Raw genomic sequence first — 14,192 nt, forward strand, 5'->3', positions numbered from 1 at the left:
GTTCTGAAGATGAATGAAAATCTTATGGGTTTGGAACGACATTATAAATAATCAAATATAGTAAAATAGTATGCATATTTGACATGCGGTTTGAGGAGAGGGCTCCCGTATTTTGGCCCAAACCCAGAGTACTCCTCCCGCATTCCTGGCTGTGATGGGAACCAGCCAAGAGTGAGGAGTCGGGGTGCCGGAGGGATGCAGAAAACTGTTGAGGAACGTAGGTGTGTATATATAGGCCTCCTTTGGTGCTGATTGGATAGTTCATTTGAATGTTTTCCTCACAAATTGTATTAGTAAAACATAATTTAACGTGTTTACACTTAATAATCAAATAAGAGTATGCATTCTGGCGTGCTGTCCAAGGAGAGGGCTCGAGCTCTGTATACTGGCTGGAACTTACGAGTACTACCCTCAAAAAGTTGCAAAACCAATGCAGAACAGCAGCCAGGAAGTGATACTGATATAGGAGATATCACTGCTGCGGCCATGAAAGCAAGTTGGACGGAGAAACGGAGCTTCTGTGGGAGCGGAGGAGATAACACTGCTGCGGCCATGAAAGCAAGTTGGACGGAGAAACGGAGCTTCTGTGGGAGCGGAGGAGATAACACTGCTGTGGCCATGAAAGCAAGTTGGACGGAGAAACGGAGCTTCTGTGGGAGCGGAGGAGATAACACTGCTGCGGCCATGAAAGCAAGTTGGATGGAGAAACGGAGCTTCTGTGGGAGCGGAAGAAATAACACTGCTGCGGCCATGAAAGCAAGTTGGATGGAGAAACAGAGCTCCTGACTTCTTTGCTCGCTGTTTTGCTATTATTCTTGTGCATTGGCTCATTCACTAATCTGAACAGCCAATCAGAGTTCTCTCTCTCACCGACGGTATTTCTACATGATGAATACTCCCAAAAAAACAGATGCCGTCTGACTAGAACCACCATTGTGGAACACTCCGGAAAAACTAAGTCGGCCGATGCTCAAAAACGGCCCAAAAGGTTCGGTCGATTGTCGGCTTGGTGTGTCTGGGGCTTTAGGCGGAGAGGAATCGGCAAGATTCCTTGAGGACAAAATATTCTTCATCGGACGGGAAGAGCTTGTTGTTGGGATGTTGGGATGTCTGCCAAATGCAGAAAACCGTTGAGGAACAGTGAGTCAGCTGCGTAACAAGTCCTACTCTACCTGCTCTGAGCGAGATTAGAACAAGGGTCTCCGGCGTAGGAGGCGGACACGTTAAAAAGGGCGCTAAAGACTGCAGCCGCTAACGTCATCCGCTAACACGCCTCTTGAGGCCAGGGGAATGAGGTTTACATGCTTAGTTCTTACTGGCCCATGTCCGTTACATATAGGCCTCTTCTCATGCTGATTGGATAGATCATTTAGATCAATGGATAGATGTTAATAAAATATCAATTTGTGATAATTTACTTTTGTTAAAGACTACGTTTTTTGAGCATATAGAGGAAATAAAAGTATTAAAGCAATGACATGACAACAGATTAAACGCACAAGTCTTGCAAAAGCAGGGTTGTCTTTCTCTGAGGCCGTTTGAATGATGACACCTATGTAGAATTCAGAATTAGGAGGATGGAATTATGTCAATCTGATCTTAAAGGGAACCAGGATCAGTTTGTGTTTGTAATATACAACCGCAAAGAAAAAGCCTGGTCGGTTTCATTCAGATCTTATAAAGCCAAAATCCAGTAAACTGCAGATTCAAACAAAACCCTTCAGAACTGGTAAATCAGTGAAAATTAATCCACTTCTCAGAAATCACCTGCATTTGTTTAATGTTGCGTGTGAAACGTCCTGCACTGATTACGACAGTCTGTGTAAACGGTCACTCTCCACTGTTATGAAAACAATGTGAGTCGTTTGGAAATCGATGTATACACTGCAGTTATCAGTGATCACATGACTCCTCTAAATGCATTCAAAACAGGGAGAAAGAGGGATAGAGCAAAAAAAAGATGGAAACTGGGAGGACATGCAACGGAAGGAAAAAACACCAAAATAATAAATGAAACAGTAATGACATTTTGTATGTGTGTTAAGTGTTCTTTTCTCTTTCCTGTCTGAGGCAATTGGTTGTTTCTCAAGTAGCGCATGTGAAGAGGAAGCGATGATGAAAAAACAAAAAAACACTATTTAAAAGATGTTAATGATAAGGAAACCTCTGAGACACCAGTTAGAACTGATTCTAAACTGATTACTACCACGCTAAAGTCCTACAAGTCCATGTGATTATACGCTCTCTCTCATTGAGGTAAGGCTTTTTGATGTCTATATACTGTTTTGTGTACATCTATATATATTAGTTACGTTAATTACATTTCTCATGTTTACGCTTAAAATGTTCTTCTGTAAGAACATTACAACATTTAGCGTTGCTACACGAGCAGAGCATCTTAAAATGCACATAAATGTGTCTAAAACATGGATACACAAAATACCTATAACACCAGCTTTAACCAAAATCTAGGTCACTATAAAGATCACAAAAGTGCAAGAGCTGTAATGATAAGCATATTTCAATTGAGCAACGGTACCAGTGGAGCAGACTGTGGTGTGCTGAGTTGGGAAATAAAGTGCTAATAAACAACATGTAGGGTGAATTCAGGTTGAATGGGACACTTTTTCCAAGTCATCTCAATTGTAAAAAATGTCAGAGTACTTCAGCCTCTCGAGCTACTAGTTTCTCCAATTTGAATGTTGTTATTCGTCCCAATGTAATTCCCAATAGTGTGTAATGAGCAAACACTTTTTTTTTTTATAATACCGTATAGCAGCCATTTCCAGGTTATCAGCTTATCAGGCATAAGAGAAAGAGCGAATGTTTGTGAATATAAAAGATTCATATTATTCTTACTGTGAATACCCTGGTTTCCAAGTAGACTTGACAAATAGACTGTGAGTAATTTCACTTGTGTAATACAATGATTCATAAAAAAATGGGGAGTTAACATCCTCAGAAAGAACATAGCAAGACTTGTGGCTTTCCCTCAAGTGTGTGTCATTGTTAGGACAGTGTCAAATAAAATTAAATATTAAAACGGTCCTTTTATGGAAAAGAGCTGTGTGAAAATTATATTTGCCACGTACACCAGGAAAGACTAGGCAAATTATAACAAAGTGTGCCTTGTATCATGTATTAATGTAAATGATAAGCACAACAAAGACTTAAAACACATCTCCAAACCCCTGCATTGTGTTGTTGTGCTGTACTCGAAGCAAGGATTATGCTTCAACTCTGCCTGTTTGATGAAAAGTATTTTGCAGGAAATAAAAAAAGGAATTGCTCCTTGCGTTGAGCAATATTATCACCACTACTGCAAACACGGCAAAAGACCATTTATACAGATGATGGATGGATGGTTGGATGGATCTTAGATACCAACATTGTGTCTGCCCAGATCCAGCCCACACCTGGCACTTGTGGACTGATGATCTGGCCCACATACCGCATGAATGATAGCATATGAGCGGTCCGCGCCTGTTTGCCAGTTCCGGACCATAGCAAAAGCCACATGTCAGCCAAGAGCAAAGAAATAAACCAGAACTGGGCCACTAAATCTGTATATTGCCATCTCAGCCTTAACAAGCCTATTGTGCTGTGTGTGGAGAGGTTTAATCCTCCTCTGCTGAGATCTTCAGAGATTTAATGTCTGCTTTTATCTTCAGTTGATTTCATCTAAAGCTGAGGCTGAAGTCAGTTGTAGTTCTTGTTTTTCTGCTCGTCTCTTTTGTATGTTCCTTTTTTTATTCAGTTATTCTGCTTGTCAACAGACTTGTTGATGTCTATATATATGTGACATATTATACCCAACAATTCTTCATACAGTGACTACCAGTAAAATTGATAAACAAACTGGGACCAAAATGATTCAAACACTTTGAGCTGACCATGTTCTGCTTAAGTGTTTTTTCTTTAATTGCTAATGCGACCTTTGACACCACAAACTGAACAAAAATCCTTGCTTGGTCATTGGTTGAGCTAAATTGGTATTATCTAATTGTGTACTTAAATTTAACAGCTGATTAGTTGATTGTAATCCATTACACACCTTTCTATCAAAGTTATCTGAAATTATCAAGATGAATTTGTTTTGACACAGTTTAACTCTTGAGTTCTTGTCATATTTTTTTTGACATTTTCTAAACTATTGCAAGTAAACTGTGATAATGTGAGAAAATGCTGAAGGTGTCTGAATACATTTTGGTTTGAGTGCCAAGTGTGGGCCGGACACAATGTTGCCATCTGGGATGGATAGAACCAGTGACAATCAAATAATTCACGTCATATTTTCAAATATGTAATCACATGGCAGTATACGTTTACTGGAACGCTTTAGTCCATATCCAGTTTAACCCTTGTGCACTGTTCGATTTCTGGTTACACTCGTTATGGTCCGGGTCAAATTGACCCTAATTGAATTCAATACAATTCCCCAAAAATCACTAAATGAAAAAACACATATAATCAGGTACAAACAATTCACTTTTAATATCAATACTTTTCACACATTACAAAGAATAAATCACTGAATTTACGATTTAAAAAATACTTTTAACCACTATTTTTAAGATTGGTCCTTAGGACACTTGACTTTACATTTAGAACAATAATATCTTAGTCTAAACCTAAAGAAATCTTGACCAACTATATAGCATTTTAAAGCTTTCAGACTCTAATTTTCATATTTGGTGACTGATTTTCAAAAGAGATGACAGAGCAGTTGATAAATAGTGATAGATTCGTCATTTGTGATGCGGTGCCAAACTATAACGCACGCTCTGACTCTTATTTTTTTCATATGCATTTTAGAGATTGAATTCAAATCAAATATTTACATTACTGCCCAAACTTCTTCTGAATAGGATGTCTACTTCATAGATATTTTGAAAAGTATGAAAATATAATGTTCAGATCACTCAAACCATATATGAAAATCGAAGAGTCTACATGTCATCTAGTGGAAAACGTTGGTACTGCGCACAAATTTTTTTTTTTTTTTTGAGATGTCAACCTAAAATTTGGCACAGAATTTGTTCAGATATTTAGCTTTGATTTCCTTGAGGTTTTAGAATTGAACATTGTTTTGTAAAATGTATATTATATATATATATATATATATATATATATATATATATATATATATATATATATATATATATATATATATATATATATATATATATATATATTACATGTTCATAAACTTCTATAACTTGTTTTAAACTTTACTTTTACGACTTATATGGTGATGACCGATTTCAAAACATTGCTTCATGTAGTTGTTAATAGTTGAAGAGCTCTGAGATACAACAAAGTGTTTTGTATTTTGTGTCTGTACAGTTGCTTTTGAATAGCTGTCCTATATGGGTCAAATTGACCCACAAACAGCAAGAGTGTATACAATTTTGATATATGCACATTTCACAACATATCATGTTGAAACTTTGCATGCATGTTAATGACCCTAAATGAGAAAAAGTCACACAAGTTCAAGAAAAACAATGTAGGTTAGATAGTATTTCAGATAAATTGAAAAAAAAAAATTATAGCTAATTTTTACCATTTGTGGCATACAAAAAAATATTTCTGTATTGAAATAAATGGGGAAAAGCTATTTTTTTTACCTTCATAGGTTAGTAAAAAACTAAAATAACAAAATATAACCAAGACATTTTATTATTTTGGGTCTCTACAGTTGCCTTAGAACATTAAACTATGACCCGTGAACATCACGAACGTAACAGTACTTTTGTGTGTATATGTCAAAACACATCAGCGTGTTGAAACTTTGCATGCATGTTCATGACCCTAAATGAGAAAAAGTCACAAAATTTAAAGAAAAAAAAAAACATAGGTTAACTGATATTTCTGACAACTTAAAAATCAAATGGGTCAAATTGACCCGCAACATAACACAAGGGTTAAACACGTTTAAAAACGAACTGTATTTATAAGCTACATAAATATTTTTCTTAGTGTATTTTCCATATGTGCATTTGTTTATCATTTCTTTGTAGGCACAATGGAAAGTGATCTTGGCTTTATTTAGAATTTCTTTCTGTCGGTTTACTTTCCACAGCACACACGAGAAGCAACAGTCAACTTTGAATCAAATGGCCACTCTTGAGACCCCCGTCCTGTCTGGAGCACCTCCCATCCAGCCTTCCTCACTACCCTTCTCCCATCAGATCGGGATTGCCATCCTTGTCATCGCCTTCGTGTTTGGTTTCCCCGGCAATATGTTCGTGGTGTGGTCGGTCCTGTGTCGGGTCCGTGTCCGCTCCGTCACCTGTCTGCTGATTCTGAATCTGGCCGTGGCTGATGCACTGGTGCTCCTCAGCGCACCGCTGTTCCTCAGGTACCTGGCGGGAAATAAAGGTTGGGAGTTTGGTGCCGCCGTCTGTAAGACAGTCCATTACCTGTGTTGCGTCAACATGTATGCCTCAATCTACCTGATCTGTCTGATGAGCATGGACCGCTGGCTGGCCGTCACAAAGCCGTTTCTGTCTCAGAGATTGAGGACCAAGAAAAGACTCCTGTCTGTCATGTTGGCCATCTGGGTGATGGCTTTTCTGATGGCTTTGCCCATGCCATTCTATCGGTGAGTCCGAGAGATTTTTCCATTCACGCTACAACACAAATCACACTTTGGATTAAGCAATAACAAGAAGCCATGGTATTGTAAATTTCACAAGCAAGGACCACACCACAACCATGAATGTTGCAGAATCATGTATTTAAGACGTTTAGGATGAATAGGGAGATGATGAAGGGGAAGAGAGAAAGGGATGGTAGTCAGGCTGATCTGGTGTTGGCGGCCGGGAGACTCAAAGCATCATCTCAGTTAAATGTAGGCCGAATGATTAGGACCCCCCGATACAACCTGAGAGGGAAGAGAACACGGGATGGTAAAGATGGTTGAATGGATGAGAGAGGGAGGGGAAGGGAGGGTTCGAGAGAACGAGACAAACAGTACTGTAAGGGGCGGCCCGATATAAGAAGGTTTTGAGAAGTAAGGTGATTGGTTGAGGCGTGGCCCCGCTCCCGAACATCAGTTAACTCCATATAAAAGGAGCTGCATGATACTCAGCACAGCAGATTCATAATACAGCACAATATTAAACTGATAGATCTGATTGGTCCAACCCTGAAGTGGACATTCTCACTTCCAGGCCCGGTTTCACAAACAGGGTTTAGGGTAAACTAGGATTAGGCATTAGTTCAATTAGGACTTTTAAGGAACTTTTATAAACGTGCGCTAGAAAAAAACATTACTGATATGCATCTTGAGACAAAACAATAGCACTGACATATTTTAAGATATATCAGTGCAAGTTTCTTTCAGTTAAAACAACTCAAACATGCATTTTAGTCTAGGACTAGCTTAAGCCTTGTCTGTGAAACCGGGGGCCAATGTGTTAAAAACTGAAGCATGGTCAAGGGATATTAAGACACTAGGCATAACTATATTGTCAAACCAGGAACGCCATTGATTCCAACCGCTTGCCTCATGCATCAGATCAAGATGCATTTAATTCTTTGCATACATTTGTAAAAGCAGAATATATATCCGGATGCAGGTGCTCATGTGGCAGTATGCGATCAAAGGTTTAATACCATGCAAATTACGGCACTAATTCGACTACGGGACCCATCAAGTACACAAAGCACACAGATACGTAGTGGCTGAGTCAGTTATCAGACAACGATGAATGTTTCATACAATTTATTCGACAACACCATATGTTAAAAATACAAAACTGGTAATTAATGTAGAAACATTAAAATATATATACATCAACCATAAAACACACACTCATAGCCGCACAACGTTACCACTTCAGAACCTGGGGGTTTATCCTGCCTATCAAATCACAGCAACCACTCGTGCTCTCTCATAACACACCACCCGTAGTGAACACTGCAGACTGTCAGTCGAACCACCACCACACCCAGGCTAGTACTGGTACCTCAGATTCTGAAGGGAAGAGAAACACAATATGAGGCACAACATACAAACACATACACGTTCCACGTACTAGTATGTGAAGTAAAACACTCTTTACATGCTGGCAGAAGGAACCAGCCTGTCGCTCAATACATGGCAACCGCTCACTGACTGGTGTTCATTGTTGGCCTGCAAAGTGTCCCTCAATTCTAGTACACCAAAACACTCAAAACACAAAGAAACATCACTTCCAGGACCCCTGAAGATTGCCCTCTGCTAGACGTCAACCTCGTCTCCTTTTATATCCGCGGAACAGACCATATTTAGCCCTTATACATGTAATGGCTGATCATGTCACCACACTATGAATTAATGAAATATTCAAAAAAAACTTTTCAACCATATAAAACATGTAACAGGCAGACAAAAGTACAGTTGCAAGGATTTATTGCAAAAACTGACCCAAAAAAACACAACACAGGCAGTCAACCTGTGGTTTTTTAAAGTTTCTGCCAAAAAAGCATTCTTTTATCTACATTGACCAAATTCAATCGTATTATCTGTATTATCTTCATACTTCACACCTTCTTCAAAACTGCTCATGTTGTCAGAAATGCACAAAATAGGTCACAGAAGTGATTACTTGACTATTTGCTTCCTGTGTTCAAAGCACGTTTGGATGACAGGAACAGCTCTTCTGTTGTTACCGTAACCAAGCCTTACTGAAATCAGGAGACTTACCAGTATCCTACCAACCAGACTCACCAATTTCAACCAGTTCACCAATTTGGACTGAACCGCCTGAATTTAATATATATATACTTTTTTGAACCAGTTCCAGTGGACTGAACTGTCTGAAAGAAGAAGTCCAGATTGAACTTCCATAATTAATAAGCAATTTAACACTTGCTCACATGCTAAGTGTAACTTTTGAAGTATGAAGATATATTTAGAAAGTAAACTATTTCTGCTGCATGGCAACAACACAGTTGCTTATAAAGAGCAACATACAGCATAGTTGCATTTAATGTGGCCACAAAGCCCAACCACACTCTCTACTCTTCAGCACATTGTAACCACAAAAACCAACACCTGGCGGAAAGGTTTTGACATGTCAGTTAAATCCACAGTCTAGTTTCACTAAATGCAACAAAACTCATTCATGTTGTCCAAAGACAAATGGATTAAGTTAACTGACGTCATAAAATTGAGGGCAATCTTAAGTACAAATTTAAGATTTGTGTTGTTTTAGCTCATTTTAATTAAGTATATTGAGCAAACAGATTTTTCTTAGCTGAGTGGTTTGACCTATTTTGGGGACGGACAAAATTAACCTTTAAAATTGGTCAGAGCTATAGAAATGTTTCTTCATATTTACAAGTAAAGCTTCTTCTCTACACAAACAAAGCCTTCTTTAGTATCGGTTTTACACTTAGTCGTACTGTAAATCATCTCCTTTGACTTATCTCTCTCTCTATTTATGTTGACCTCTTTCATCATGCTTTTCATTTCTTTTTTGCACCGGCAGTTCCTTGATGCCACTCCGTCCGGGTGTGCCCATCTATTTGTGTAATCCATACCACTGGGAGAGCACCTCTCATCAAATCTTTCAGTACCTGTGTGAAACTCTGTTGGGATTCCTGCTGCCCTTCACCTTCATCCTGTTCTGCTACATCTCAGTGATCTGTCGGCTGCGTAGTGCCATGTTCCAGCGCAAAGGAAGAGGGAACTTCCTCATCCTCCTCATCATCGCTGCGTTTACTGTCTTTTGGCTGCCGTATCACCTAATCAACATTCTGCAGGTGAGTAACACTGTACCCAGACAGCAACACAGTGTCGACCCAGATCCGGCCCATATCTGGTACGTGTTTCATCCACATGTACCAGATGTGGCCCGGATATGAGCCCACACTATGTTGCTGTCTGGGTATGATGCCATGTAGTTCACTAGTTAAAAATTGGACATGAATGCCCTCTCAAGTCACATTTACCACTGGGAAGCTTTGGGATAATAATATCATTTTAGCATAATCAAATTTTCCTATTAAATAATAAAGTGGTGTCCTCCATGATTCCTGTTTGTTTCTGACAGTGAAGCATGTGAATGCGACAAGCTCGTAATCTCGACTTCAGAAGTGGGAAGTAAGACAATTTCGATAGAGGTCGACCAATAGTGGATTTTACCGAAAAACAATAACTAGGTTGGACCGTACTGGCCGATAACCAATTAATATTTTTTTGAATGGATACTGAATGAAAACAAACAAAATACTCCAAGTAAGTGAGAGTGCTGCCTCCAAGCACTCCCTCCACAACGATAAAGTAGGAGTTACTCAAGGTGGTGACTTGTGCAGTGGCCAGATTACAGCGAGACTGGCCATAGGCGCAAGAGACTATGCACTCAAAGTTAGCGCAGATTTTTGTCCGGTGGCCAATGGGAGGGGGCTCAGCAATGATCTCTATCCTTCTTTGAGGACCTCTATGACGAGGTAACTTGATAATGGGGGAAACTTGATTCTTCACGTGTCTTTGTGCCCTCGACATAGATTTATTTGAGTATCGTGGGTGCGAGGACACGTGATTATAAGATGATGCCCCAGGTGGAAGAGACACTCATGGGCTATCTCTCCCCTGGGAGCCTCCCTACCAAACCGTGCAGAACAACATCTACGCTGATGGGGAAAGTTTTTCAGTCAGCGGGTCAGGCTGGTGGTGCTCTGCACACTATGGCAGTGTTACAGGCACACCAGACTGACCTGCTGAAATATCTGAGACTTCACAACATCCTTGTTCCATCCCGCCATCTTCCGTGTTTCTAGAGGCAGTGGTTTCCAGAGTGCTCATTTGCTTCCTGCTATCTCCCAGAACATAGAAGATTTAACATCCCCCAACAAGACGAAGAATCGAAATGAGTGCCCCTTTGAGAGAAGTTGGCAGCCCCCACTACGGTGAAACCGGAGCTGGTGCATTTGCTGTCACATAAGCTGCAAACTATTCTGAGTGTCTTGAGTGTTCACACCCAAGCAATTTCCACTGGCGCTTTTACGCCTGGCGTTTTACGCGTCGGTGTGAACACTCACGTTGGCTCCCATTGTTTAGTCACGAGGCGTTAAACGTCGGCGATAAACGCGTGCGAAAATCGTCCCGGTGTGAACAGGCCTTCAGGGTATTTGTGGCTGCCATATCGGCTTGCGTATGGCATTTGAGAATGCAACATCTCATTCCTGCTTCTTTCGGGGGAACAGGGTTACAGTCAACTCCACTATTGCAACATTGCAACATATAGTCAACAAATTAAGTACTTTATAATTATACAATAGCTCTCCTCGGCTATCCTGGTGAACTTCTATCGCTGCGCAATAGAAAGCATCCTGACCAACTGTGTGGCAGTGTGGTATGGGAGCTGCTCTGTTGCGGAGCGCAAGGCACTGCAGCGGGTGGTGAAAACCGCCCAGCGCATCACAGGGACTCCACTACCTGCCATCGAGCACATCCAGAGGAAACGCTGCCTGCATCGAGCTCGCAGCATCCTCAAGGACTCCTCTCACCCAGCCCACAGACTGTTTACTCTCCTGCCCTCCGGCAGGCGTTTCAGGATCCACCGGACCAGGACCAGCAGACTAAAGAACAGTTTTTTCCCCAGAGCTGTCTCTTTACTGAACTCAAACCCCCGCTGATCCACTTCCCTCATAAACTGATAACTCTCCCCCCTCACATCCGCCTTCACTTTGTTATTTGCACTACCGACTGTTTATTACAGTAACAACTGTTTACTTATGTATATTGCACTACCATACCTTAACTGGATTATGCTCATTTGCACTGCCGACTGTTATTTACAGTACCAACTGTTTACATCTGTATTTTGCACCGTACTTCTAACTGTAATATGCAACCACTTTCCACTGCACTTTACACTTTCTCGGATAGCTTCTGTCCATAATTTATTGCACTACCTTAATCCACTGCTATATTCCTCATTTAGCCTAACATATCATTGTATACTTCTATCTGTAAAATTCTGTTTATAGTAATAGCCATCTGTATACTTATTCACTGTACATATTCACCTGTAAATTCTGTTTATAGTAATTACCATCTATCTATCTATTTATATATATTTATATATATTCAGTACATATCCATGTCCTGCAACCGTTGTATATCCTGCACTTGCTGCTATTGCACTTCTGGTTAGACCTAAACTGCATTGCTTTGCCTTGTACTTGTATAATGACAATAAAGTTGAATCTAATCTAATCTAATCTAATCTAATCTAATCTAATCTATTATAAAAACATGTAGTGTTCTGTAAACATATTGTTTTGTTGCCTAGTTTTTAAATCTGCATATGTCCCGCACTGTGCAGCGCGCAGTCTCACGTGTCAAAGAGTGATTTCGTCTCTAGAGGTCGCTCTTGTATGACAGCTGACCCTTCTCAGCTGCTCCAGCAATGGACCCAAGCATAAACATTTTTATGGATTTATTGCAGATAACCGATTGTTCCAGCAATCGGTGCCAATTAATAGGCAAAACCAATAAATTGGTCAACCTCTAATATCTCAATACTATAGCCTATATCATGTGACCTGATAAGATTTTTTTTACATTAAATGCATTTGCGTAATGCAAATTAGATGATGAAACAGCATTTACTTTAATCACTTTTAATACATTATTGAGGAGGCTCAGCCTCCCTGACATTCTCAGCCTTCCTTGCCAATGGTTTTCTAATGTGTGAAATATAAAGTATGTACAATAAGGGTACATTTTCTCACATTTTATGTCTGGCCATTTCTCTTTTTTTGTTGGTCTGTTCTCACAGGTGATTGGTATGATCCAGGACTCCTCTTCTCTTTTAAATGCGGCAGAAGCGGCCCGTCCCAACGTGACAGCATTTGCATTCATGAGCAGCAGCGTCAACCCCGTCCTGTACGTGTTTACCGGCAGCTCTCACATCCGTCAGGCTGGTCTAGGCTTCATGGCCAAACTCTTTGAAGGAACCAACTCTGAGTCGGGCTCTGGCCGCACCAGGTCCAGCCGCGGATCTAATACAGAGAGCTCAGTTTTCACCAAGCTGTCCGTCAAGCTGAGTCGCAAAGGGGACGGGGCAAGAGCTGAGACCCCTGGTGGTGAGGAGGGGAACGCAGACATGCACAACAGAGACGAGATGAAGACTCTGACCACCCTGCATTAAAGTGCTTGTGTCATGCTTTAATTCCCCTGAAGTCCATTTATAATGTTAGACTCTCATTATCCCACTAAAATAATAACATCATATTCTGCTGCTGCTTCAGAATAAACATAGCTTTATTTCTTCTGTCTAAATACGTGGTTGTGATTGGCTGGAATGCAGACATTAAAACATTGTTACATTTTTTAGAATTAGTTTTTTTTCTCTTCATATTCCTGCTGTTTACTGTTTGTTTATTTATTTATAAAACATGAACACATTTGCATGCAAACACATCCTCGTCACTCATTTGTTTATGTCCATGCCACATTTAGACGTTCAGGGTGGACAATATTTACATCTCTGACGTGAAACAGGAGAAACAGTGAGGGTTATTGTTCTAGTTGGTCTCATTATTCATCACATTTCATTCTGCCTTATCTGTTTTATTTCTTGACTTCGTAAATATACAAAAAAGGTCTGAAATATTTCATGGGAAGCAAACTGTACATTTTTGCAATAATAAATATAGAAAAAATGTTTAATTGAGTTTATTTGAGCTGTTGTTGTTGACACGTTCTTTTATGTTAAGCACAATAAGATATTTTACACTCAACCTTCACTCCTTTAAGAAAAAAAAATATTCCATTTAGCTGAGACACATAATGTTGGTGCTCATTGATTCACATTCATATAGTCATTTCTAATCTAAAGACATGATTAATACATGAAACTCAATATAAGAGAGAGAAGAAGCCACAACAGCATACAGAGATCCTTAAAACACAAATGAGGAATTTACAAAACTCACACCATACTCTTCAGTTACATGAATTATATCATGATAAAACAGAAAACAGTATAAATGTATATCTAATGATGAGTATATGATCCCCTTTGACCCCTCACAAAAATCAATTAATTCTGAAGTTAAAGGGTTAGTTCACCCAAAAATGAAAATTAGCCCATGATTTACTCATCCTAAATCATCCGAGGTGTATATGACATTCTTCTTTTATAGTTATATTAAAAAAGTCCTGGCTAATCCAAGCTTTATAATGGCAG

At 39.7% G+C, this 14,192-nt stretch overlaps 1 protein-coding gene across 1 annotated transcript; it reads left to right on the forward strand.

Moving 5' to 3' along the window:
- Positions 1 to 1,932: 1,932 nt before the first annotated feature.
- Positions 1,933 to 13,679, forward strand: ltb4r (leukotriene B4 receptor). Its single transcript, XM_079807087.1, has 4 exons — positions 1,933 to 2,256; positions 6,086 to 6,607; positions 9,483 to 9,756; positions 12,780 to 13,679. Exons 2-4 carry the CDS (start codon positions 6,120 to 6,122, stop codon positions 13,149 to 13,151), a joined length of 1,134 nt encoding a protein of 377 aa, XP_079663213.1. The 5' UTR covers positions 1,933 to 2,256; positions 6,086 to 6,119; the 3' UTR covers positions 13,152 to 13,679.
- Positions 13,680 to 14,192: the final 513 nt, after the last annotated feature.

The sequence above is a fragment of the Gobio gobio genome (genome assembly GCF_949357685.1).
Source record: "Gobio gobio genome assembly, chromosome: 2".
Taxonomy (NCBI): Eukaryota; Metazoa; Chordata; class Actinopteri; order Cypriniformes; family Gobionidae; genus Gobio; species Gobio gobio.

Bases quoted from the DNA above. Each gene is read 5' to 3' on its own strand.
- ltb4r (XM_079807087.1), top strand. From the start codon at position 6,120: ATGGCCACTCTTGAGACCCCCGTCCTGTCTGGAGCACCTCCCATCCAG. The intron at 6,608-9,482 runs GTGAGTCCGAGA...TTGCACCGGCAG, and splicing joins TTGCCCATGCCATTCTATCG to TTCCTTGATGCCACTCCGTC. The intron at 9,757-12,779 runs GTGAGTAACACT...CTGTTCTCACAG, and splicing joins ACCTAATCAACATTCTGCAG to GTGATTGGTATGATCCAGGA.